Source organism: Dermacentor albipictus, chromosome 7 (assembly GCF_038994185.2).
Source record: "Dermacentor albipictus isolate Rhodes 1998 colony chromosome 7, USDA_Dalb.pri_finalv2, whole genome shotgun sequence".
NCBI lineage: Eukaryota > Metazoa > Arthropoda > Arachnida > Ixodida > Ixodidae > Dermacentor > Dermacentor albipictus.
In genome coordinates this window covers 58,625,327-58,652,446 of record NC_091827.1, presented here as the reverse complement: position 1 = coordinate 58,652,446, position 27,120 = coordinate 58,625,327, and the positions used below count along the sequence as shown (strand labels likewise).

The following is a 27,120-nucleotide window of genomic DNA, read 5'->3' as shown; positions in this document are numbered from 1 at the left end:
CTGTGCTGAACACTCAAGCACTTTGAAATTGCGGTGTCAGAGTGTCAAGGGACGGAGAAGGCAGGACCCGACAATGCCAAAAACTGTGTCAAGAGCCATACATCTGTCAGCACAGAATATGCTCAGGAAAATAGCGAATACTTCTTGAAAGCTACTCACTTTAGTAAAGGAATTGTGCATTTGACAGCATATATTGGTTGTAATGAGGACATTTAGGCAACATTTGTTGCTTCACTGTGTAATTCTGTAAAGGACAGAACCGTTAACGAGCATATCTGCAGCGGTAGCCTACGTGAATAGCACACGTGTCTCAGAGCTATAACAGATACCATTCAGCGACGAAGACGCCCTGCAAGTCAGTTGCATGAGAGCACGTGCCATTTGCATCAGCAATGAAATTCCAACCTCCGACTATGAACCACGAAAGAGGGCTAAGGAGCCAAAGAAAACCGGTCACTTTAAAAACCAAGTTAGAACGGCCAAAAACGCAGCGCTACTCACTTCCTGAGAGAAGGTAGAGGCCGTTGGGGTCGATGGCCAGGCTCGTCACTGCATCCAAGTGGGCGACCATCGAGTGCACCATCTTGCCTGCATTGATTGGTACAACATAACCGAATGCACAAACAGCATTTGGCAAACGAGAATAACATGGATTTCACACTGACTGCAATGAGTACAGCTTCGCAGGAGACGCACTTGCCACTGACTGCAACAGCGCTTTCATCTTTACATTATCTGAAGTGGTTGGGCAAACATGTTGAAACTATGCAAAAGTGGCACGTTCCTAAAGCAGCACAGCGCACAGATAGCTTTTCAATTTGAGCGGCGCTTCGCCGGTTAATGCCAGGTGTCAAGAATGTGAGCGCAGCTTGTTTCAACTTCCCTTGTATTCATCATTAAGCAAACCAGAAAACTCGAGAACACTCTGTAAACGCTTCAACAAGTGTCAAAGCAAACTTCCGCTGGCCAGTTGCATTCTGCACATTTCGGTGACGCACGTACCAGTGTTGTTGTCAAAGAAGCGAATGTGGCGATCCTCGTGCGCCGTCACCGTCATGGGCAGGGTCGGATGGCTCACCACACAGTTGATCTGTTTGCTGAGGGCACTCGCATCTGGGAGACACACACAGAACAGGCAGAGAGGAGTAAGAGCCATTGAGCTGGAAGATTCCTCTACAGCAACAAGACTAAAACAGACTGCGAGCGTGCTTGTGTCATCTGAAGTGGTGTGCGGTCGTCTTACCACACGACTCCATACGTGGCAAGACCACACATTGTGTCACGCGCACTTGCCGTGGACCTCCTGATTCGAGTACTCTTCACTGACGCCGCCGATGACTGCGTGGAGCGGGGCCGAGCAATGTTGTGCGCATCCCCGCTTTTGCCCGTCACGCAGACTGGCTTTAAGGAGCTGACGATAACCCACATTTCTGAAACTGCCTGCCATAAAGATAGCAAAAGTCTCCCTCGTGTTTCTCGAAGAAAACTGGAAAGCAATACTCGCTTGTTTAATAATGTTATTAGCCTTCTAAACATGTACATCACCGTTCTTTGCACAAAATTCAGAAGAATAGACGTTTGCGTTACATTTGCCGATATGCGATATTCGGATCTCTTTTCCTTGATTCGATTAGAAATTATGATTCAGTATTCGCACACCTCTAATTCAAATGTAGAAACGATAATGAGGATAAATGAAAGGACGAGGAAACATTTGCTGCAGGTATGGACCGAACCCACATCCTCCGCATTGTGCGTGCAAGTGTGGAGGCTGCAAATGCGACAAACAGAAAATGCAGCCGATGCAGCTTTACAAAGCACTTGGCGGCGTGGCTTGTCCTGCCGTTGGGGTGCAGTTGGTAACTACAGGATTTACTAAGACTTCAGCTTCAGATTTGAACTCACTTCAGCTTCAGATTTGAAGAGGCACCAGCGACACGGCTGACGGCCACGCCGGCAACTTGATAAAGCCAAAATATTGTTACTTTTAGCTTGACTCTGTGACCAAATTGGCACGCTGCCGTGCGGGTGGAGTTTGAATGTTGAACAGTGCGCTGTGAGAGGTCCAAAATTTCTGTGAAGACTGTCGCGCATCAGAACAGCAAATTCATAGTGGATGGAAGCGTGCAGCTCTTGGGTACCCTATCCTGGGCTGGGCACCCTTGGGCACCCATCGCCGTCCCTCGTCTTAAATGCGCAAGCGTGTTTGTGCCGCTGCTCGCACATTCATCATTGTTCCTTTCGCAGCCGGATTCGACGCCGCTAATCGCGCCAGAGTTCCCATGCTGGCCCTCCCTCTGCGAAGGCGCCGACGGCATTGGCCCACTGCCAGTCGACGTGGTGATTGCGGTCTCAAATTCTTTGCCTGAATGTATCGCAAAATGAAAACAGCTGCCCTCAAATTTCACATCAGGGAGTATCGTAATCGTTGGACAATTTTTAGTCCTTAATTATTTCCTGTTGCAATGAAATTACATCTGAGAGCCTTATTTCAACCCAGGGAAGAAGAAAAAGCAGGCAAGAACGCAATTTTAGGGGGGAAGAAAATGTAAAACATGTATGCTATGGAGTCACGACAGGGATAGCGTGGGAGCACGTGTCCGCGTCTATTTGCAATGGGTTTTCGCCGAGTACGGTTTGCGAATCGTCGCAAGCAGTGTGAAGCATGGCTGTCCCAAAGTGTTCATCAGAAATAGAAGCCACAGGTCTGTCTTCAGCACCGGCAACTGTAACTGCCCAGTTAAGGGGGGACGCGGGGATCAACTCCGGAAAAACGACCCAAAAATCACTTTTTAGAAAGTTGCAGATTTCGAATCTTTGACCCCTTTTCTATAAATTTTCCAAGTATTTCCGCTGAAAACGACTGCTAAGTACCATAAATAAATATATACATAAGGCAATACAGCGAAAATTTCGTGAAAATCGCTGGAAAAGTCGCGGTTTTCGAGCGTCCCTAGCTCCGGAACGGCAGTACGCGGCGCAGCCATGCTGGTACCGTTGAAAAGCGCGCCTCTTCGCCTTTTGACTCCTCTCTTTCATTTCCTGATAGAGAGAAGGGCAAGCATAAAAAAGCAATAAGTCTGAAGGTCGCGGAGCTGCTTGTCGCGGCCGCCGATTGGCTTGCTCCGTCACGTGCGTTCTATGAGCCGCCCCATTGGCCGGGTCTGGAAGCGAGCTGCTGCGGCGTCTGCTTCTCCCGTTTCTTCGCGCGCTGGCTGCTGCCCCTTTGTTTACGTGTTGGATATTCGAGGTACGCCGCCGCTTCATCGCTTTAATCGGATTTGAGTTTTCTATTTCATTTTGTGGTTTCGAGCATGACTTGGCGGGCGTGGACGACGAAATACGCGACCAAGCGCCGCTTCGGCAGCCGCAAGCGCAAGCCGCCGAACATCCGATGGATTAGTCCTAGCAGAGTTGCGTCCGCGCGCAAGCTTAGACTGTCGACGCATTGCCGGGCAATTCGCAGGCTGTTGCAGCCTTGAGTTCCAGTGGCGATTATACCGAACTAATAACCGCCTTTTCCGATGCTTCCGGGCCTGCAAAGCCCTGTAAATGCTCCGCGACGTACCCCGATTGTGCCACCGCCGTCACCGAGATGAACGACGAAAGTGCGGTCCAAGCGCGTGCGTCTGCGGCCGTGAAGACGAACCGTGCATCAGCAACGGTCGCACCATGCAGTCGCATCTTGAGTCACAATTCATCTTGTCAGAAATGTTGAATATGACCGCCGCCACTGTCCGCGCGTCACTTCGTTCTCTGCCGGCAACCGAACGGAAGATAGGGTTTGCGGCTGGAGGATCATGCTCGGTGGCGACGGACTCAAGCGAGTCGAGCAGCTGAGAAAAATGCCTTGCGCAAGAAGAGGGCACAAAAAGCACATGAAAGCAAGCATAAAAGATCCAAGAAGCCAAGAGAGCAGCCTGACTCCTGTACTTACAAGGCCGGTGGTTTCTAGTCGAATAAACATGGCCCAAAACTTCAAACACCTTTTTCTCAAAACTTTTTTCTACCACCAAGGTCAACTTGCAAAGCCAATATCTCAGCCACCGTTATGAATATTTTTACACCGTTTGTTTTGTTACACTCATTGTGCACCACTGCACACAGTGACATGCTTTGTTTTCAAAATAGTTGCTTCAATAATTTGTTATATTTTGTTTTTACAGTCTCAATTTTCATGCAACTGAAGTAGCTGCAAAAGAATGAAAATATAAAAAAAATCCGTTAGGCTAAAAAAATTACAGGAATGTCACTGTGTGGAGGATACATATAGGAGTGCTATCAAAGTTTGTTTGAACTCCTAGCACCAATATACAAGTGTGCAGGCATTTTGCAAAAATGAAAGCAGAACAATTTTGTAAACAAAGAAGTACTTCAGATATTGCAGCCATATTTTCACAGTTTTGTTTATGTGATATTATAAACATCTGTGCAAAATTTAATCAAAATCGGATGGTAAATAAAAAAGTTAGCTTTGATCCCCATATCCCCCCTTAATACAGCTACATCACTAAGGCGAACGTAAGTGGTGACTGAAGCCACGTCAGCCATTCGGGCACGATACCTTCGCCTAGAACCGTACAATAAAAATTAACATTTATTACCTTGGCACTGACTGAACGCTCTGGCTGATAACCTAGGTGCACCTGGCGGTGTTTGCGCACTTCTGTACTTAGGTGCTGTGTCATTTATTTATTTATTTCGTTTACCCTCAGAATAGAAGGGGCTTCCTAGTTTGGTTGACCAGATCAAGAATGGGGCTCACGTGTAAGGGCCAGAGCATGATTTACACTAACATCGTCTGAACAGCTCCGTACACTTACTGGTACCGTCCAGATTATTCACTCAGAATTTGAGTTTTGTTTTGAAGACCTAAGCGCCGAGTTTGCGGACACTGAAATCATCTTCACTTCCATAGCATTAATGCATAAGTTGATACTCTTGAAGGGACACTAAAGGCAAATGTTAAGTCGAGCTAAAGTGATAGATTATTGCTTGAGAATCTCTAAGGCGTCAATATTATCGCCAACGGAGCATGAACAATCAAGAAATTGAGGTAAACGCAGGACATGATTAGAGACTTCCTCCGGGACATTCAAGTACTTGCCGATGACGAAAACACTCCTCAGTTAAATATGTCACTAGTATTCAACTATTTGTTGCAAAAAAATCCTTATGTTATGAAATGAAATAAAATGCTACTGGTCCTATTTCATTGTTTAGAAAAAAGAACTCGCCAAACTTTCGTGTTTTAGTACTTTGTTGATTGTGTAGTGCAGCAGTGGTTTTGTTGGCTCGCGAAGCTCCCACAAACTGAAAGCAGCAGAGAATTCTACATCCATGTGATGTCGAGGGATGCCCGAACGGTCTACACCACTTGACCAAAAAGCAGCTGCAGTGGCGAATCCACTGCTCTGTCTTGACTTAGTACCGCCATCTGTCGGACGCCGTTTTACTCACGGACGGCAGCAAAGGGTGGTGATGGTGTATGCAACGTCACCACTTCCCCAGGTAGGTGGCGGGAGATTCAATTTCGAAAAAGGCATTCATGCCCTTCAGATGCAATTTTTCTCATCAACTAATAAGCCTTTTCTTGGCGCGAAACAAGCGTTGCGAGGTTTCTGGAATGGTATTTAAACAGTCCACATTGACTTAGTATTTGCCTTTAACGTCCTTTTAGGTCAACCCATCACTATATAGTCGATATTTCAATACGTGGTATCGTTATAAGTGGTCTGCACTGTAGAGTGAAGTGGTATCTTTGCCTCTGAAGCTGAAGCTGAGATGTTATGTCCTACTGAAAACCAATCAGGCTCTTACTTTTCTGTGGGACAGATGAAAGCGCGGACCGTGCATTACGTGACGCAATCACCACCCCACGTGTCGGTTATGTTGGTGCTGTGCAGGTCGACTGCCGTCTGCGCCGACGGTAGAGCAGGCACCTTTTCGTCAGGTTTAACGCGATTTGTCACCTTCAAAAACTTTTGAAGCTGAGAGGGTCACTGGAACTTTTGCGCAAAGCCCCTCCCCCTCTCCTCTTTCATCTATAGTCTGTACACGTGAATGCAGCCAGGCAGTCAGAGAATAGTAGCACGACACTTTCGCACCCACCATGTAAATCCAAAGCTAGATCATCTGCAAATGGCGCCGGGAACAAGAGGCCACTGTACATTGTGTCACAAAGACGGCAGGCTGCTCTGAGCAACTTTGTTGCCATGCCACACACTCGCTTTTGCTTGCGAGGAACGTGTCACAAGGAAAGAGGAACGTGTCAATGGGGCTCTACTGTATTACATTCTACACACTCGTTACAACAGAGCTTCGGATATAACGGACCATATTTCAATCTTAGTTTGATCTACCTATTTTATTATTGCAACGAAGTTCACTTTTAACGCATCGTGCTACAATGGACTATCAGCTACACAGACAAAATTAGCAGCATTTTCTTTTTCATAATTGGCCCTAAACATGTACTTTTGCTCTGTCGACACAGGCTGACAACTACCTTACAAAAGTCAACTGACAGTCGCGGCTTAATATTGCGTGTGCGAGGGAGGAAGGCGGGACGGAAGTGCGCAGTCTTGTTTCGCGAGGGAGCCACAAAGGGGGGACGGGGGGAGGGGAGGGCATTTTGCCCTGGTGGCTACTGCTTACGGCGCGGGTGCCGTATCTTGAAAGCGAATTGCAATGTGGAAAAAGTGCGTGCCTGCGCAGGCCTCCATTAAAGCGATCTGCGATGTGGACAATGTGCGCCCAGTGCCAGTAGCTTCGTATGCATTGTGCTTTCGATGTCTAGTTGGCGTTGAAGCGAGAGACAGCACAAAGGTCAATTCTCTCACGGCTGCTGCTGCGCTTCCTCACTCCAATGTTTTGATGGTGACTTACCACAGTCATCAAGCAAGATGTGGGTTGCTATCGCAATCGACGCTTCACCTTTCGGGTGAAACTACGAACTTTTTCCGTTTTTTACTTTGGACGTTCGTCACTCACTCTTTGCAATAACGTTGTTAGGCATTGCGAGCAAATTTTCAGAAATGAGGCATTCGGATATTAAGAACTTCAAACAAAACGGACATTTTTTTTTTCTTCCCCCGAATTATCAGGGCCCATAGTAACAAGAGTGGACTGTACATTACAAGTACCTTGTTTCCACAAAAATGTGAATCTAGATTGCAGAATACTTGGCTTGTAAAGAGTACACTAACTGTAAGCTCCATGCAATCAATCCTTACTGTCATCATTTAAACTTCCCTGCACACATACCTTGCACATACTGTACTTGAACTTGGAACACTTGTTCTAAAAGAAAGAAGGACCAAATAACTGCATGCTGCTGGCTTTTTTTATATATATCGTATCTGGTGCATATAACCTGTACCAGTGCTCTCATCCACTGCTAAGCTGCAAACCTACCGCACGCAGGCCACCTGCCTTGCATTTTGTGCACAACTTTGAAAACAGAAAGTGGTGTAAGGGTGCCGCGATCTCTCTGGCTTCCAGCCCACTCACCTGGATTCTGGTCGCTCTCGAGCCGCACCACCTGCTTGCCCGTCTCCAGATCCATGATGACGGAGCGCGACGTCGTGTACGCCACTGCCATCTGGCTGGAGTCGGACCGCACGAAGTCCACCGACGTTGGGATGCCGTCGGCTGCGCAAGGGGTTGAAAAACCATTTTATACTAAATGGCGATGCCAGTTCCAATATTATGCTCATAATGTACAGCAGAACTTGTGGGTGTACTCGACTCTTACACTTCATGACATTCAGCCTTTCCCACACTACTCTCGTGTCTCTTCGCATATGGTTTCCTGCATGACGCACACGCGATGGCTGGGGCCAGTTTTACAGTTACATAGCTATGACCTGAGGCGGGGTTCCTACGCTAGTGCCACCTCAAAGCATGGAAAGCTTAGGTGCACAGGGAAGCTGTGTCCTCCTCTTTGGCTGCGGAACATAGGCATGTGCAGGCTGACCCCGCACCTGGTGTGCTTGGTAGTAGGCTAACCCAAGGAAGGCGCCCCATTCAGTTTTAGAGCGCAGCATCAGGACGGGCGAACATGATCGCTCGTATACTTGTGGGCAAAACGTCTCGCCATGCAGCCTAAATAATGAAGTATTGGTTGAGCGAAGGTTCAAAATCATCTCTGGCAACTAATTATGCCAAAGCATTAATTTTCAAGTGCGAAAAACCACATCCGCACCAATGAACACCGACCGCCCTTGGCGGTATGGGACGTGCCCCCTGAGACCAACGCCAGCTTTGCCCAAACCAAGTTGCAGGCACTGTTCTGCGTCGCTTGCTTTTCCAAAATCTTCAAGTGCACTGTCACCACTAATGGTGACATTAGACACACCTAGTCTTGCAAGGTCTACAATGCACAAAATCATGGCTGCAAAGAGGCATGGGAACAGGCGTATCGTCTAGCATCTCCGAAGAATGGCACTCCCATGACAAATTGAATTGAATTCTGGGGTTTCCCGGATTATTTTTGACCAGGGATTTTTTGACGTGCTCCCAATGCACAGCACACAGGTGTCTGTGCATTTCGTCTCCATCAAAATGCAGCTGCCACGGCCGGGATTTGATCCCGTGACCTTGCGCTTAGCAACACAACACCATAGCCGCTAAGCCACCGCAGCGGGTGGCATTCGCATGACATTTGCATCGTAGTCCACGACTCAACGATTCAGGGCTTTGCTTTGCTGTCACTTTACTGTCGGTGTGGTATGGGATTGCACGATGCACAAACTTTTGATTTGATTCGGCACGATGTGATCAACTGCTCGTCTGATCTTTGTGATAACTGCTACCTCTTTTTTACCGCACGATAAATAAGCACCATTTGCATGATTTCGAGTGTCTTTCTCGCCATCTGTGCTGACAAACTGACTTTTTGGAGGCACTGACGTTTTCAGTTAAATCATTTTGGAACAGTGCAGATTAGGCATTGAAGATGCCGAAATGTGTGGTTTCCCAGAAATTGTCTGTAAAATCATAAAACTGATTCAATCGTTAATTATGATGGATCAGTAATAAAAAAACAGCAGCAGCACCAGCTTACCTGGGTCTGGGGCAGTGTAGGTGTGAAGCAGGGGCACCTTGCTGTGTGGGGACCAGAGCCGTACCGTGCCATCACCCGAACACGACAGGAGCTGAAGCTTGGTCGCATGCATTGACAGGCCCCACACTGCGTCCGTGTGTCCCCACAGGGTCCCCGACAGGACACCCGGCTCTGCACAACAGAGGCAAAAAGTCTTAACGAGCAGCTCATGCGACTGCTGCCGAAACATGAAAGACATCGCATAGGCAGTGTCCGCTGCCTGGCATACAAATGACCTAGGTGTTGACGAAGCATGCAGACTATTTTTTGTTGCAACCTAAAAAAAGAGGCCATTTAAGAAACACAGACACAGATTCAACGCCCCAACCCCCACAATAACGTGCAAGCACTGCCATGACTCGAGCGACCGTGAATGCGAGCCAGAAATGCCGAGGGCTCTGTCTGTGGATTGAGATGGCTAGCGCTAGGATGCCAGAGCCGCACCGTGGTGGAAGCCAGAGAGAGACTTGGGCTGGTCGTCCTTCAAAGCACAAGAAGCGCAGCAGCAAGCCAGCAAATGAGGGCCTGGGTTCAATGGATGGATGACGTGATACGGACATGCCGTGTATTCTACTACACGACTCGGAGAGGCATCCAAACAAAATGGTGCTCTTGAGCGCACACTCAGCTGCAAATACGGCTTTTTTTCGCCCACCCCATCAAGACTGCTAATGCCAAAAAATGGGTGCACGCAGTCAAAGAATGCGTCCAAGAACAAGAGAGCACACAGTGGAGGAATGTCATGACCACACCAAATCTGTCCTACAACTCTACAGGATGTACAAAGACAATGTGTGTGCAGAGCACGCTCATAACAGTGGCAGAAGTGCACTGATCTCAGAGGACCACGCTAGAGCACTGTGCACCTCGATGCATCGCAACCGCTACGATTACACCACAGACACAACGTGCTGTGCCGAGTTTGTGGTGATGCGGATGAGAGTATAGAACATATTGTACTCCACTGCAGGAGACTCTTTCCCGGGCAATCGGCGGGTGCTACATTTTCAGCGACGCAAGTCACAGCTACGACCGGCAGGTGGTAACCAGAACAGCGGCACGTCGTCGAAGGAGAGACTCTCGCAGTGGTAAAAGTTGACATGCAGGCGAACAGTGAAGTGTGGCGCACTCGCACGGTGCAGCAGCATACTGTATATATTAGAATATAAGGTGAAGCTTTCTTCCCAGAATCTTTAGCCTCAAAGTCACCCCCATGCCATATACGCAAATTTTGCCTTTGGGTGTGGCTTCATGGCAGTGCGGCTTCCACCTTACAGTGTGGCTTTCTGGCAGCGCCAGCTGCGATGCCGTGAAGCCACACCATCAAGGCGATATTTTCTTTTCTTGGGTCGTCCAACTGGCACCCGCGCCTTATAGTCGTGACTGCCTTATGATCGAGTAAATACAGTATGTTAGCATGTAGACTTGACGAAGGCTCAATCTAACTAAAAACTGTAGGCACGTCCCCTCTCCTGTTTTTTTTTTCCCCGCATATTTATTTATTATTCTGGGATCTATTCTTACATATGTACCCAGCCAATCCAGTAAATGTACTTCCCATCCATCTCGTGTCGCTACTGAAAGGCTCTGGCAGCACACTACACACTAATAATATCAGCATGAATCTGTCCAAATATTCGCACCAACTGAATTATGTGCACAGTTAACTCAATGGTGGCAAATGGACAAAAATGCCATGGGCACTGGAAGTGAGAGGTAACCTTGCAAGCTGGAAATTGTTGTTGATGCCTATAAAGACCTGCATGGGAAGAAATCATCCTGTCCTCACCACCGGTTTAAGAACCAATCCTGTGACTGACACAATGCAGTGGGCAGTCGATGCTATCACAATCCCTGGGTCAACTTTCAGTCCATCTAAACCTGTGCTGGTCATGCTAAAAGAGCCTGCCCATTTTCGAAAGCTTATGAAGGGGCAAGCATACAATGACTACAGACTGCATGCAGCAGTTCTTGGTGCTCTTCGCAAGATGGAAAAGAAGATTCACAATCACGACCAGTGTACCGGAAGATGGAGAGAAAAGGTCAAAGATGAGCAGTGTCAGTTTTTCTAACAAATGCAAACAGTGAGTTCGCAAAATAGAAATATTTTACAAGCTCACGATTCGAAGTCACTGCATGTGCACCTCTACACATGCACATAAACATGCACATACACACACAAATGACTGCAGCAAAAAGGGAGGAACACTGTGCAATGCAGCTCTATTCCTATTCTCAACGCATTGCTAGAACTGGCATCAAAGATGAATCATTGCTCCTTTCCTTTTCACTTTGTCTCTGTATTCTCTTGCAAGAGAAAGGAACATGTACCGCACTTATATGAATCTAAGCTGGCCTCACTTCTAAGCCAAACTCTCAAATTCAAAAATCAGAAAATGAAAAAAAAAAACTTTCCTCAAATGCAGGCTGACCAAGATCAGGGTGCCTAAGACATTTCCCAATTCCCTGAGTTTTCCAGGTTTTCCCCGAGTGCCTTTGCAAAATTCGCTGAGTGAAACAGAATTTGTTTTAAGACAAGATGGGCTGACACCATGCCGTTCGACGCTGTCACTCTCTAATAATCACGTCAAAAAATAACGAAACAATTTCATTTTATTCAAAATGAAAACAGAAGGGAGAGGCGAGTAAAGTGCACAGCGAATAAAATATCTTCGAAAAACATGGTAAAACACATAGAAAATCAAGTTAACATTCTCAAATACAAATAAAAAGAGATGCATACAGAAGCAAGTATTTTTTAATGTTAGCTATTTCTATCAACTGATAGCAAGCTCATTGGCATGAGGCCTGAACTTTGTAACAAGTGAGATTCTCTCTCAACAGAGGTTAAGTCAACCTCAACTGTCCTGACACTCTCAGCCTGCGCACAACACCTAAGTGTTGCATTTCACTGCTTTAAAAAGTTTATTTCGGTTTGGGTGAGGAACACCTGCATCTCGGCGTTCAGCCAACACTTCATTTTTTTTCAATCAAGCTTCTTCAAAGAAGCGGCGACATGCTTCCTTCTGCCTTCATTCCTCCATGTATAGGTCCTTTCTGTTCCCATCCTTCTGCCACATGTTCGCCTCACAGACTATTTGAAGCCTCCTCTTGGTCAGTCATACAGTCACTGTCCAATTTATCGGACTCCCTAGGAGCCACAAAAACGTCTCAAAAATAGGGCAGTTTGAAAAAAAAAATGAATGCATGGGACGTATTCTGAAACGTTCGCCGCGGCGAACGTTTCGCACTGGCCACGCCTCCGCCGTTGCGGCGCGCGCTGAATGGCTGCTTTGACAAAACCGGAAATGCACTTGTGTCACCTGAATTTCCAGTTTTGTCAAAGCAGCCATTCAGAGCGCGCCGCAACGACGGAGGCGTGGCCAGTGCGAAACTTCGCCGCGGCGAACGTTTCAGAATACGTCCCCATGTCTTTCACTGCCCTTAAGGGCTCAAATTGCCACAGGCACATACTAAAAAGCTCTGAAGGCCCGCCAGTATGCTTATTAGGCATCTCGGTACTTGTACTATCACAGGAGATGGTGGGTGCACGTGTATGTAATGAAGGAATACACACTGTGTCCTGTGACCACTGCCCCTTCCCACGCTTGTTATGCTTTACCGCAATACTTTTGCATATGTTTCACCACTTAGCATTGCTGCACTGAGGCGAAGATGACTTTTGGGAACCGGCTTTATGCGACGTGCCATGCTTTCCGAAGCCAATCACGGGGACCACAAAGGCGGAGTCAGTGCCATTGCTGACAGCAGCAAATTTTTTCTGTGAAAAACATGACACATAACTGCAAGACGCTTAATAGCGAACGTAGGAGCAGCTAGGCCTAGTGCTGCTGCGGTGGTGGCTTTGATTAATGCCGTTTCGGACCTGCAGACACGATGAAAAGTCCAGGAAATCGGACGGCAAAGGGTTCTTATCCATTGACCCTATGGGGTACATGGTGGTGCCGCAAAGCCATCCAAATTATCGGGCATCCAGAAAGTCAGTCGTTGACTGTACAATGGCAACTCCTCCAGTTGACGACACAGCGTCAAAGGCGATGTGTTACGGTTCCTCTCCGTTACTCGAGCCAGCATTACCGTCACTTTCGTTCCCTTTCAATAAACTTGCAGCTAATTTTCCCTGACAGCAGCACAAATTCTCGGAGTTTTCCCAGAGTATTTCCAGACTATTAAAAATTCTTGAGAATCCCAGGTTTTCCTGGTTGGTAGACACCCTTGAGATAATTAGTAAGGAGCCACAAAAGGCAAATAGCACTTCATGCCAGTACTATCTGGCACTAGCCATGAAACTGTCCCAACTCGCTCATCGATGGTGGACTCCTTTTCATTGGCTTCTTCATAGAGTGCGCAACCTTCAGTGCCTGCAAGAAGTGCAGTCGAAATGCAGCACTTTCTAAACGCATGTCTAAACGGTCTTCCGGGATGCCGTTCAGGTCTTCTGGGAAGCTGGCTGCACTGCTTTCGCAGGCGATGCACACTCATCTCTTCCGCACCAAACTCTCTAGACGGGCTTGGAGGTTAGACTGCCACCAGCACTACTTTTCGATTGAATGCAGCACTGCATTTGCCCGTTGCCATTACACCGACGCCTGGCACAAGCGAACATAGAAAAAAAAAGAAAGAACAATAAACCTCCCTGCCACCTGCACAGCGTGCACTCAAAGCCGTCAAAATGATGTCCTTCTGTCTTTGCCTTGTCCGCTGGGCTTGTCCACTGCCCAGCTGACTGTCGTGGCTGCAATTACGTCTTTTCGCAGTGGCGCTAGCGAAGTGCCATTTTCCCATTTCAACGGCTCCTAACAAAATCCTCAAATCTAAGCAAACCAAGCAGTTTTCTCAACCAGTTGCTTTTTCTTCTTTAACTACCGGCTTAGATTAAAATAAATATGGTACTTGATCCTCTCCCCATGTCTCATGAAGAACTAAAACGAAGCATAAAGGAGCGAAGAGAGAGGGAGAAAAAGGCAAATCAAAAGGGGCAGGAAGGACAACCACGGCGAACCAGCAACCCACCAAAGGAGTCGTATGGGTCGATGGTCGAGCTGGGCACATTCCAGCAGCGGATGGTGTGGTCCAGGCCGCCACTGAAGCACTGCTCTCCTGTCGCACCCATTGCCAGGCACAGCACGGGGCCCCTGCATACGCGTGCAAGGCAAGTTGAGGGACTCGAGGAGGAGACACACAGCTGCAAACAGGCTGCTGTGCGCATAGTTGCACAGTTTAGAAGGACATTAAGCTGTGCCGGTGAATTACACTTCTCAAACAGCAGAAACGTCGGTTTCATCATAAGTCGAGTCTTGGAAAGCCAGAAAAGAAAACTAATTGCATTGCACGAGAAACACGTACTCTCACTTCGTCACTAGGTTTTCGAACTAGGTTTTCGTTGGAGAATGATAGAAAACAAGAAAAAGAAACTCGGTCCACTCACGAATGCGCCCGGAATGTGTAGACTGGTTCCACGTCTAGGGCTGCTGTCCTGCAAACAAGAAGACCAGGTTGTGTTCTCGCTTTTGGAGATCAACCCAAACAGTCTTTGGGGATAAAGGAAACAATGGCGAGAGATGCTCTTGCGTCACTGCCAAGATGCTTACGTGCAGTTTGCCAGTAATGGCGAATTGATGTGACAGAGCAAGCTGAAACCACCACCGCAGAGGAAGCTCAATCAAAATGCACGTGCACTTAAATGCGCACAGAACATTCACCACAGTTGCAAGCAAATCTACAGCCATTATGGGGGAACTGATAAAGCCTGCAACCCATATACAGCTGGGAAATACCCAGATGAGAAAACATAACGTGCCTCACTTGTATTATGCCCTTCAGCTATTCAGGCGGGGGAGGCACACATGTGTAGGGCCTCTCAAAGAGGTGAATTCTCTGTTTTTCAACGCATTCCACCAGAGCATGACGTGCTCTGGTGAGACAAGTTCGTGCAATACATGCTGCTTCTGAGCAAGCACTTGCAAGTGGGCAGTGTCAGTAACTTAGGGAGAAAGTTGAATAATTTAATGAGTCTTTAGTCGCCTTAACAACATTTGCAGGACGTTTTGGTAACATTACTCAAGGGACTTGCCAAATTCAATTCCTTGGCCGCACTTTATCCAACAGGGGATATATGCGCCTCAATTTGTCGCTACTTCCGACGATATCCCGAGGAGCTTCTGGGTTCATCAATGATTCTTTTGTAGACAAAAGCAGAATATATTGACATCCGACACCCTTTTAGAAAATTTAGGGTTGGTTTCCATTTTCACATTTGAACTGTTGACTGGCCACTGCAGGAGGCAGTAGTATGAAGCTATAACTTTTTTAAATATTAAGGAAAACACCAGAAATGAAAAGAAAATGAAAATTCCAGCAAGTCATCATCATGGAACAGTTGTGTAAAAAAAACACTGACACTGACCTTAAAGAAACAAGACAGCTGTAAATAAGGCTCCCGTGGGGAAGTCTAAATGTACTTTTCATTCTTTTACTCTTTTATCGTTATGACTTTGTACACAACTGTGCCATTATCATTCTCTACCAGACGAGCTTTCATCAAACCCTATATTTCATAACCACCATCACACATTTACAAGTTGCCACCTAGCAACTTGTAAAAACAAAGAAAAGAAGTTGCCAACATTGAGCAGTGGGACACACCAGCGCAGGCCCTGATACTCACTTTTTGGCAGGCACTGTCTTCTGCAGGTTCCAGAGCTTTAACGTGTGGTCCTCTGAAGCTGTGATGAGCACCGAATCGACAGGATGGAACGCTAATGCACGCACGCCGTCAAAGTGGCTGCAGCAGAAGACGGGACATTGCGGGGCCACCAAAGAAAAAACAAAAAAAGGCACAGAGAAAAACCGTCAGACAAGGGCTCGCCGCAGCCCTCACCAGAGCACAATGAGGAATGGAACTTTGCTTACAGGAGGACAGCTCGGATGCCAATACTGGTGGTGGTAACACAGAACAAAACAACAAAGCACATCATGTGGCCAATCCAGCGTCCACCACACTTTATCTCGTGCCACCTTTGTCGTTTACAGATTGCGCAACAGAAACGAGCAACAAGGCTCACCACACCACAGCTACGAACTTTAACAGTTGCAAAATACTATGGCCAAAACAAAAGAAATAGTGAAAATTGCTCTATTGCTGAAAATATTAACTGTTTATTCAAAATTAATCGGAGAGTTAATTCTGTAGAAACACCATCGACACACGCCCTGCTTTGTCATCGCAGCAAGAATTATCTGCCCCATAGACAAACAGAACTGTTAATGAAGTGTCTTTATAAAAAAAAAAAAAAACATTCACTTAACAGCGACTGATAATGCAGTTGCCTTTACACAGTGGTCCACTAGAATCAGTGGTGATGCTGTGGGTAGGTCTCAATAATTCAGCGGGTAAAAAAAAAAAAAAAAGGGTTGATGAAACGCTTGGGCACTGCGTTTTGTATTCCTTCAACATCAAATTTGCCCTCAACTGGATATAAATAAAAGATGCTAAAATTGTTGGTGTGAACACAACAATTTAAACAAGCTATAAAATTCAAGCATTTTACAATTAAACTGTAAATTTCGGCACGCACACTGCACAAATACAGAGGAAAGTGGACGGGGCTGACAGTCGCCATCGTAATTCCATGGTTAGAGCAACGTGCACACTGAGGTAATGGGTACAGCTCCCCCACTTTTCATTATTACATAGAAATTTTAAAAAATAAAACAGTTCGTTTCACCTACATGCTCCCTTGTTACAAACAGTAATTGGAACACTCAAGTTCCTCCGATTCATTTTTGAATCACTTAAAGCGACGAGCCCTGTTTCAGATGCACAGATGTAATCGAATCAGGTCTGCAGGCCAGTTACGAGGCTACGACTTCTGCCAGCTTGGTTCCTTGCCCTGATCTGGATCAGCCTGAACTGCAACTTCACAGCAGCAATGCTATTGTGCAATTCACCGTGAACGGTGCAAATAAAATTGGAATGAACAGGAACACCGTCGTGCATTACTTTTCTGTTCGTTGCATCCTTCTTGCACCATTAGTAATGAAGGGAAACAATCACCCAACCTTCCACTCTTCTGTTCATGCGTAACTCTCTACTACATAAAACTGCTGAAGCAGTATCAAGTGACAACTTTGAATAACAGATATTTCATTACGAAGCACACAGTGTATTTTAATTACATGAATATGCACTGCCTTTGTTACATCTTCATTTTTCCTTTCTCTTCTAAATGGCCTCTCCCAGTCAGGATTTCAAGATACCCGGTGTCTGAAGAAAAATCCTTCAAAGTACGAAAGATGCTTGGCCCCGGACGGTGCTTACTTGGCAGCATAGAATTCTTTCAACTTAACCAACAATTTAATATCTGTAAATTTGACTGAATGAAACTTTGCTGTAGTTCTTTGAATTTATTAACATGTATGAAAGGAATGAGGAGGGAGGCATTGAAGGGATTAGGGCCAACCCGTCCAATGACCAGCAAAAGCAAAAGAAAAAAAAAAGAAACTGACCTCCTGAGAGTGTACTTCGCATTCCACGTTTTCCTGAAAGACTCCTTTGTGGCTGAAATCTGCAAATAAAGAAAGATATTAACTTGCAGACACTGGATGTATTCCTTCATCCAATCGGATGACGTACCTTTCAGAATTTCCTTTATATTACATTACATTATTACTTGTACTACATATATTACATAGTGAACCAACAACACAATTATTGACAGTCTATCATAATTCCGTCATAGAAGGGGATACGGTTAGTGCTGCAGCTTTGTAGCACCAGTAAGTCGATGGCAATTTCTTTGGAAATCTTCCTCCACCTTATAGTTTTCCAACCAATTCAATTTGATTATTCAGCCGAGACGTTCCTCACGGGGGGAAAAAAAAGGCAAGAACGCTCGATGTTTCACTCACATCGTAGCTGGACTCGGCCTCGTTGTTGACTGTAAGGCCCGCCAGCTCGCCCAGGCCCAAGGCTGCATCAATGTTGTCCTCGTCCACACCCGGCGTCCCCATTAGTGGCCTCCGAGGCCCTGCATTGCAAGAGAGCAGAAGTGGCTTCAAGGCACATCGCAACGGAACTGCACTTTGGCTAAATTGGTTACATGCGAGTAGTGGTATGTATTACTACCGAAGCAACAATCACAAAGCTGCAGAACTCATTAACTGTCTGATCTTCTTGATAGCAGCTTTTAAGCGCCTAATCAGACGTGTGTACAAGGTGGCTAGCAAACACAAAGTCCCAGCATGTTGTCTCCGAGATTTTTCAGTCTGCCATGGGCAGTGCCCAACGTCAGAGGTCATGTCTGAGAGCCACGTATTCTGGGTAATGCGTCACTTTTAGAAAGTAATGATGGCAACGTTTTTTTTTCTTCTTTTTCTCTTATTTTTTCTCCCCCGTTTCAGTATCAAAAACATTTACTTTTGCTGGCCTTTAACGACACATCCACTTATATTTCAAGCGGAAAATTTTTCACGAAGGCTGCTCTTATATCTACAGTACCTGAAACTGGCCTTTTTAAGTTCCCTGAAATCTTGTTGCAGTTAGCCTTTAAGGAGAACAGGGACACCTGGACACCTGGACAGTTTACTGCAGAGCGGACACAGATGCGTAGGCACGAGTGGATTCCACTCTGACTAGTGCGCATGCATTTAAAATTAAAAACTAAATTATAGAGTTTTACGTGCCAAGACCCCTATCTGATTATAAGGCATGCCGTAGTGGGGGTCTCCGGAAATTTGGACCACCTGGGGGTTCTTTAACGCGCACCTAAATCCATGTACACTGGCGTTTTCGCATTTCGCCCCCATCAAAATGCAGCCGCCGTGGCCGGGATTCGATCCCACGACCTCGTGCTTGGCAGCCCAACACCATAACCACTAAGCGCATGTATTTGGCTCTGACACGACTGCAGCATGGTACTCAACAGGCTAGTTGGTTCCTAACATCCAAGTGAGCTCAACAGCTGAACTGCGGATGAAGGAGAGGAGGAAGAAAAGGATTGGCACTATCCTTTGTCCCGTCTCCCTGCTGTATTTTGCCCACAGTTCAGCTTTTAGGCCTGCTCATGATTGCAGGCATGCCCACAGTGGCCTAATGCAGATCGTTTTAACAGTGGGCCACACTGCACGTTCTGAAAACCTCAATGTAAGTCTAAGATCAGAGTTCTATATCAAAGAAACAAAGCATGTTAGAAGTACAGTGCCCTTTCAATCAGAAAGTGTCACTTTGCTTGAAACACAAACACAAGCAGTGGGCCTGAAACCATTGTTTGCTTGTGCTATTGTCAGAGACCCCAATTGAACAAAATCCATCCTGTATTTTTTTTTTATGCAAGAAAACTTGCAAGGAACTTTTCTACCAGTACTTCAAGCACACCACAGTGGCAAGGATGTGGCGCCATTCTAAGATGTGCGAGAGATGCTTCCAAAAATTTTTTTTTTTAATTGTTGCTGAGGTCGTGCCACTTGTAGCTCTGCAAGTTATGTGGTGCTAGCTGCCATTATACCGTATTTACACGATTGTAAGTCGACCCCTTTTTTGAAATTTGAAAGTCTGAAGTTGGGGGGTCGACTTACAATCGAAACCGAAACATGGCCCCGCCAAAAAAAGCGATACCAACAGGAGCTACGACGTAGTTAGAATTTTATGTTTGCTATATGGCCCTACCCGTATTTTTTCGCTATCCCGCATGTTATTTCGCTTTGCGGAAGGGTTTTTCAAGATTTTTGAGAGTTTTACAGTGCATGCAACACTCATGGGGGGTGTCGATAGTTGATGGAAGCGCCGCTGTTCCCATTTGCGGCGGCACCCTCAGAATGGCGGCGCTTGCGGGGAGTATCGGTAGTTCATGGAAGAGCAGACACTGCTCGCTGGTTTCTCTTTATGTGCTTGAAGGCATTAGTATTGGCATGGTATTGGTTTGACGCGTTCTACTTGACTGCTGGCTACGTGCTACTTCTATGCTTCCCCAGTCGTCATGAGTGCTCCAGGCCCACTAATCGTTCGGCACTCGTTCACAGCACCGTTCAAAAGGGCTGCCATGCTTTACGCCGAAGAAACAAATCACTGCACAGCGGGCCGCAATTTCGATGTTTCTAAACGGGTGGTGCGAGAGTGGCGACAGCAGCGAAGCGAAATTTTCACCTGGTATGACAAGTGAGAAATTTCCCACGTGCCAAAGTCTGGACGCTTTCCGGAGCTGAAATGCGTGATCGGTCACTGCCAGTGAAGTGCGACGTGGTCATGAAACAAGCCCGGACCTTCGCCTTAATTTTAAGGTTCTGCTCCACCGTGAGTACGTACAACGAGTGGCTGGCGGCAGAAGACTGCGAAATTACGCCAACCGGACCTGTCAAAAGAGCCTCCCTGACGGCTGCGTGTGGTTGAGTGCATTTGGCGTGGGCTGCTATTCTGCAAGATGTCCTGGTGCGGTCGTTTGCCAAATTTGAAATTTCGCTGCACCACGACGCGCTGTGGGACTGCAGCAACGATGACGATGGCAGCACTAGTGAAGACGAGTAGTCCAGTGACCATGTCAGCTACTAATAAATTTTCGTTATCGAATGCGCCCTCGGGTATGCTCTCTTATTTTTTTTTTTATTTCGGTCACGCGATATGGGGGGGTCGACTTACATTCGAGTCGACTTACAATCGTGTAAATACGGTACTGCTTCAAGATATGGCACCTGACTCGCTGCCTTGCTTGATCCACGTTGCATCCCAATGGGAGAGCTTGAAAGCCCACCAACACACTGGCATTAGCCACGAACACCACGGGAAGTCATCATGATCTACAGCGACCTACCCGCATCGTCGGCCTCTTCCAAAAAGGTAGTGTAACTGGCGAGGCGGGCAGCGATGGGCTGCCGACCCAACTGGCCGTTGAGGACAACGTCGCCCGACGACGCCATACCAAAGGTTGCGGGCGAAGGGGAGGTGGAGGGGTTCTGGGAGGCCGAGGTGGGGGACGAGGACGAAGGGACCGCAGGGGGAGGGGCCGAGGGGGACGAAAAGGCCGGGATGCGGGGCGACGGGTTGGTCGCGAAGGAAAAGGCAGCGTTGCCCCCTGGCCCACCTTCCTCGGCCGAAGCGGTGGCCATGGCACCGGCAGAGCCAGGTGTTGACAGCGAAGCCAGCATCGCTTGCAAGGCAGACCGCTTGGGTCCTAGGATGGCAGTAGCAGCCAGGGCAAGGAGTGCAAGGGAAAGGGTGGAAGAGAGAGAAAAACATGCAAGAAGCACAAGGTCATGCAAGCTCTCTCTCTCTTGCAAAACTATCACGGGCAAAAAAGAAAAAAATGGGCATAACAAAAGAAAAGAGAAGCATTCAAATGTACCATGCAGTGCACGCTAAACAATCAACTTCCTGGCCATCACACACACTCGCATCTGGTGAAAAGTGCATGCGGGTTCTGCTACAAGAGAACAAACAGCCGAGATGGGCCTTGCCAGCTAGGAAAGCCTGGCAGCAGTGTTACGCTCGAACCTGTCCTCTCCACGCCACTAGTGGAGCAGGCCAAATAAGAAAATGCCTTTCCTCTCAAGTGCATGTCTCTTGCGGCAGAATGTTTTTCTCTTCAAACTACAGTAAAAGCTCGGTAATCCACAACTTGTTCATTCGAAATTTCAGATAACTTAAGTAGCCACCGTGGTCTGTCCAACAATGTGTTGAAAGCAATATGTAACGCATCCCGCTAATTCATACTGAAATCCGCACTGCCGCTGATAATTCAATCGCTGCGCCTTCGTGCACGGGGAGAGTGCTAGCGTGCGAGGGCACGTTGGCGACGCCAGCGTCGCCATGCAGCTTTGCTCTTACGCACTGGCGGCTGCTTTTTTCGCAGCATGCGCATAACGATCCCCAACCCGCACACTGCTTTAACGGCTGTCTGTGACCATCGGCGAAGCAGCGTGGGCACCTTTTTTCTCCGTGCCATGCATTGTGAGTCAACGTACAGGTGGAGCAAGAGCCATCTCGAGGTAGGGCACGTCGGACTGCGCTGGCTCCATGTGGTTACGTTGGCTGTGCCAGTACTTCAAACTATAGACGTTGTACTAGCCAACGTGACGTAGTGTGTGTGCATGCACGCTCACGCTACGTCGCACTAAATATGCGCGCCTCAACTGACCGATTTCTTTACTTTCATTAGCTTGAATTTTGCACAATTCGAATTTTCGTAGCATCCCCAATGAATTCGAATTAACGAGCTCTTACTGCAACAGTATGACAAAAAAGGCAAGACATGAGCACTTTTGAGACTAAACTTTCACCACAAATAATGCAATGCTGAGAAATGTGCAGCAATCTCATGGCAAGTGCAAAGTTTTTATACACTCATCATCAAAGCCCAACATGCTGGCAGACGCTCCTCGCTGCTGGCAAAATGCAAATGCTATTCAACAGGCATGGCGGGCATGGGAGTTGTCTCCAAAACCACAAGTGACCTACACCCCAGTGTAATCGACAAGCCACACTGTGCCCGTCGGCAATTACAGCACAGCCTTTGTCAAAACAAACAAAGCCACTTTATGCATACGACTGTAGCCAACTACTGGATGTACAGTTGGCCACCTGCTGCAATTGCTCTGCGCGAAATATCTAAAGAGGAAGTCGAACTCCCGTTCCCACACTGCAGAGCTTCTCAAGACCAAGAGTTTCTCGGGTGCAGCACGAGAACACAATCATCTGTGCTCCCAGTAGCTTTGGTTCTTTTGACAAAGTCTCACTAGACACAGCAGCATGCAACTAAAGCAAATGCGCAAGTGCGTTCCAACGTCTGTAAACCATAAGCAACTGTGATGGTGCAAAATCAAGAGGCACTGGCGACTACAATCTGCATAGCACAGCCCGACTGATGGGCAATGAAATAGAGTGCGACACGGTGACGCAACATGCAGCGATGCCTAGTGCAAGCTTCTTCAAGGTTCTGGGTGCCACTTTCCACCAATAGCAGCAGCTCGTGTAATGCTGAAGGGCCGGTGCTGCTCATAAAAGGCACTTTCCTAGCTGTGTGCGAATATTAATTTTTGAGACCAAATTGAATACAAATGAAATAGTGTCAGAAGTGTATCAGATATACTTTTCAAATAGTTCTTGAATACTGAACAGCCTTTTTCGCAAATATAAAATGATGTTTGCATCCTAGTACTCGTGTTAAAATGTTGCCAAGTTTCTTTCATCGCATTGCACATTAGGAATTGTTTATTAACAGCCCAAATGCAGCACTAGGAACAAGTAAGCAGTTTGTTTGCACATGCGATTCTTCACAGAGCAAATGACCGCCATACTGCATAATCAGTGAAGTCTGGCTCCTTGAGTGACGTAGCCTACTCCACTATGCCTTTTAACTATACCCACAGGGATGAAATTTGTTGTACTTTTGCTCCAATTTTATGTTTGATTGTGAACAATTCACGTTTTCAAGCATTCAAAAATTATCCGTATTCATTAATACGGATTGTACAATTCGCAATTTGGAAATTTGAAATATTCATACACTCCTACACATTTCTGCCATTTCAGCCATTTCCTGCTTTTGCTATTTCCTGTGCTATGTTCCCAACGTGCTTTTAACCCCAACAACTGTAAACAATGCCAAGGCAAGCTTCTGGGCCAGCTCTCAATCCAAATGGGCAACATCAGCATTCAGCAACTGTGCACTGTAAATTTTAGAAATTTACAGGCAAAGCTGAGAACACTGGTTACTAAAGCAATTTGGAATGCATGCACTCTTGACCGAGAACGGCCATCTTGGAGTACAAGCAAGTATAGATTCTGGCAATCGCAAATACTAATCTCGAGAATCCGTGCTTTATCATGGGACAAGTTGGGTAACAAATGCAATTGGGAACATGACGAGGGCGTGTTTACCTTGACATAGTTTGGAGATAGTCCTGCAAAATGCAAGCGCATCGGTCCACAGTGCATATGTTAAGCATCAGAGTGTTATCAATGGGCAAGGCAGTCAGCAGGGAGGCTCGAGTGCGGACATGCAAAGCAGCATTCCTTTCGTGTGGTCCAGGGAGACAGCAGGGTTGAAAAGGAAAGAATGAAGAAAATGCACAGGGACAAAGCGAGACATACATTTTGGAAGTACTAACTCCACATTCCAGAACTTCTACTGCTTTGCATCACCTCGAGATGTTGAGAACTTGCGAACACCTTTCTGACATAACGTCGCAATGCCTTAGACATTTACCTTGGTACACGTCCTCAATGTCACCTACGACACAAAGCAAACAGTGAGTGGGATGAAATCACTAAGCTAAAAAAATTCACATCAACAAAAGGCTGACATTACAAAAAATCAGCTTCTGCAAAAGCAGATGCACGGGAAGTGTGGAAACAACACTAACCAACCTTTCCTCCAAACGCCAATGGTAGCAATGTCGTAACGAATTACTATGATGACACAACAGCCACAAATTATGTGTCATCAGCCATGTATGAGGACTTTCTCTCTTACTGAAACCTTATGGTGAGCTGTTACATTCAACCACTGCCACTGAAAGCTGCTTCTGCAGCTGTTGTATAGGGACTTTCACAGGGACAGCTAGAGAATCTTTTGGAAAGGAACAATATGCAAGTTGCAGACAAGGACGTCAATATATCCCGAGAGAAAAGAAAGCACTGTAAGGAGCCAGCACAACTACGACAGATAAGGACTGCCAACAATGACAAGCAACACAACTAGCATCAGACGAATGGAAGCCACCACCACCGAATTTCCAGCCCGCTGTATCACAAGGAAAGGGTCGCCAGAATGTGAAAGATGCACAGCGGGGAAAAAAAAGATGAAAGAGGGTTTTGACAGGGGTTACGGAACGGACAGCCAACGGCACCGACAGCGGCGCACGGCTGAGAAACCTGGCAGGCAAGCCGACTTACTCTGCGACGAGACAGGCGCAGTGACGCCCCTGCGCCCTCGGCGTTCTCGCCGGTACTCCTCGACCAGCTGGTTAATGAGCTGTGGGTCAGCACCCCACCGCTGCGCCATCTCTTCCTCATCTTCCTCCTCCTCCTCCTCGTCCACAGCACAACCGTCTGGAGGCACCCCACTCATCAGGGCCAGCACAGAGCAGACACCCGCACAACGTCCATGTGCCCCCCACACCGGCACCAATGCCGGAATGGCTTTAAGACAAGTTTGCTTAAGGCTACTAGGTGCCTAGAACAGCAATTTGTGAAGCATCATGACAAGACAACAGACAAGAAACACGCAAGAAGTCCATGTCCTGTGTGCACATCGTCTTCCGTTACTTTATGGCGCTACATACGGTGAGCTGGCGTGTCCTACAAGGCATAGGTGGGAAAAATTATTGTAAACACCAGAGCACGAGCCATCCAGGCCCATATTGTTATCCTGTTCGGCCTATATCCTTAAGTATACACCCTGTTCACCCACTGACTTTCCTTCGGTTCCCAAAGTTGCGCACCTGTACATTCACATCCGCAGGAATTTGTGCTTAAAACAACACGGGCACAGTCCTTCCAACTGCGCTAAGCATCACAGACTTTCAACAGCATTGTTTAGGCACATTCCGATTTGTTGCAGAAGAGCAGCAACGTCAGACGACGGTCTGTGGAAAACTACTTTCAGGCATTGTGCTTACAGTCCGTGTTGACACCTTCATCACTGCCCCATCTGCTGCAGTACCAGACAGCAGTTACCCAACATGCAATCCCCATGAACACTTGCATAAGGATGCTTTTGCATGGCTGGACGTTACATTACAAAAGTCATCCCCACAGCATACTTGTAGCAAGCTTCAACTCAGCCCTCTGATAAATAGGGCAGGCACTGTTGATCCCCACAATGAAAACTGTCTGTATATTCGTATTTTTACTTTATCATAAGGACAACACAAACCATATGCCCATCCCAATTGACTACTGGTGCGCATGTATGGTCAATCGAGTGGAGTGTAGTACAATGCAGGTCCACCACAATAACCTCTTTTCTTTCTCTGTTCTGAGAACAGTTATCAGCTTGCCCTTATTAGTGCTGCTTGCTTATATTGAAAGAGAAAGTGAAGCACTTTTTAGCAAAGGAGAATCAGATGCAAACTGCCTCACTGAACACAGAATACAGCAAATATTACAAAACTAACTCAATCTTGACTTCATGATCCTCTAGCAAGTCACACCCAATGTCTATGCACGTGCATGCGTGCACACACACACAAAGATACACAGACGGACAGAGAGAGCCCAACCCCACCCGACCCCGGATTGCTTCACACAGTGCTTCTTGAGCATAGTCAAATCCACGTTCAGCTAGACCTCGTGCACTCTTAGTGGCACCTAATTATTGTTCTTCCCTCTGTTGCGCGATGGTAACTAAACCCTCGCCCAAGCAGTTATTTGCTGACAAACCCAACAAAATCATGTGCCACCATTCCTTGAAAGTTTGAAACCTGGTGCCACAAAACATCTTAAAGCAGCAGAAATTCAATTTCAGTTGCCACTTCTTGCCTGTGCACAGTCTGTGCAAGCACTGGCTGTGTTCAACTGATGAGGAGAACTTTAACCATGCTGCTTGCTACAATATTGCAGTTTTCTTTTTCTTTTCTTCTTCACTTCTTCAGAAAAAAACTGCATTCAACGTCACCAGAACATAGCCTTTCTTTTTCACAGGACTCGGCACAGTGAAATACCAGGTCACATTACTCTGTTAAAGTAAGGTGCTGCCAGCTTTGATCAATGCTCACTAAAAATGATGGACATTACCGACTTGTCCAGAAGAGTAATGTGCAAAAACTGCGGGGATGACACGAGCTCATCCGAAGCGAGAAAGGGTTTGAGGATACGATGCAGAAGCGGAGCAGCAAGCCAGCTCACCCCACTCGGAGCCGTCGCCTTGATTGCGGCCACCTTCCCGCCCCCCTTCGCCAGAGTCTGGTCCCAGGAAGTCAAACTCCGTTAGCACGTTTTCGGTGTCGGCTTCCCCTAGCTCGTCCCCGGATCCTAGAACCTGCGAAGAAAGATGGCAGCT

At 46.9% G+C, this 27,120-nt stretch overlaps 1 protein-coding gene across 5 annotated transcripts in view; it reads right to left on the bottom strand.

The window, feature by feature from the left end:
• The window catches only part of Cka (Connector of kinase to AP-1), a 111,475-nt gene that overhangs the window by 9,726 nt on the left and 74,629 nt on the right, over positions 1–27,120 (bottom strand). Inside the window, exons 8-20 of one of the 5 annotated variants that reach the window (XM_065445182.2) lie at positions 26,967–27,099; positions 25,014–25,169; positions 20,932–21,291; positions 18,038–18,156; positions 17,636–17,694; positions 15,795–15,911; positions 14,719–14,760; positions 14,556–14,603; positions 14,141–14,262; positions 9,068–9,238; positions 7,513–7,653; positions 1,003–1,113; positions 502–588 (exon numbers count right to left, since the gene is read on the bottom strand). In XM_065445182.2, coding sequence (XP_065301254.2) covers positions 502–588; positions 1,003–1,113; positions 7,513–7,653; positions 9,068–9,238; positions 14,141–14,262; positions 14,556–14,603; positions 14,719–14,760; positions 15,795–15,911; positions 17,636–17,694; positions 18,038–18,156; positions 20,932–21,291; positions 25,014–25,169; positions 26,967–27,099 — 1,666 coding nt within the window. The remainder of the gene's footprint in view (positions 1–501; positions 589–1,002; positions 1,114–7,512; positions 7,654–9,067; positions 9,239–14,140; positions 14,263–14,555; positions 14,604–14,718; positions 14,761–15,794; positions 15,912–17,635; positions 17,695–18,037; positions 18,157–20,931; positions 21,292–25,013; positions 25,170–26,966; positions 27,100–27,120) is intronic. The other 4 variants (XM_065445185.2, XM_065445184.2, XM_065445183.2 and 1 more) reach the window with 4 other exon arrangements.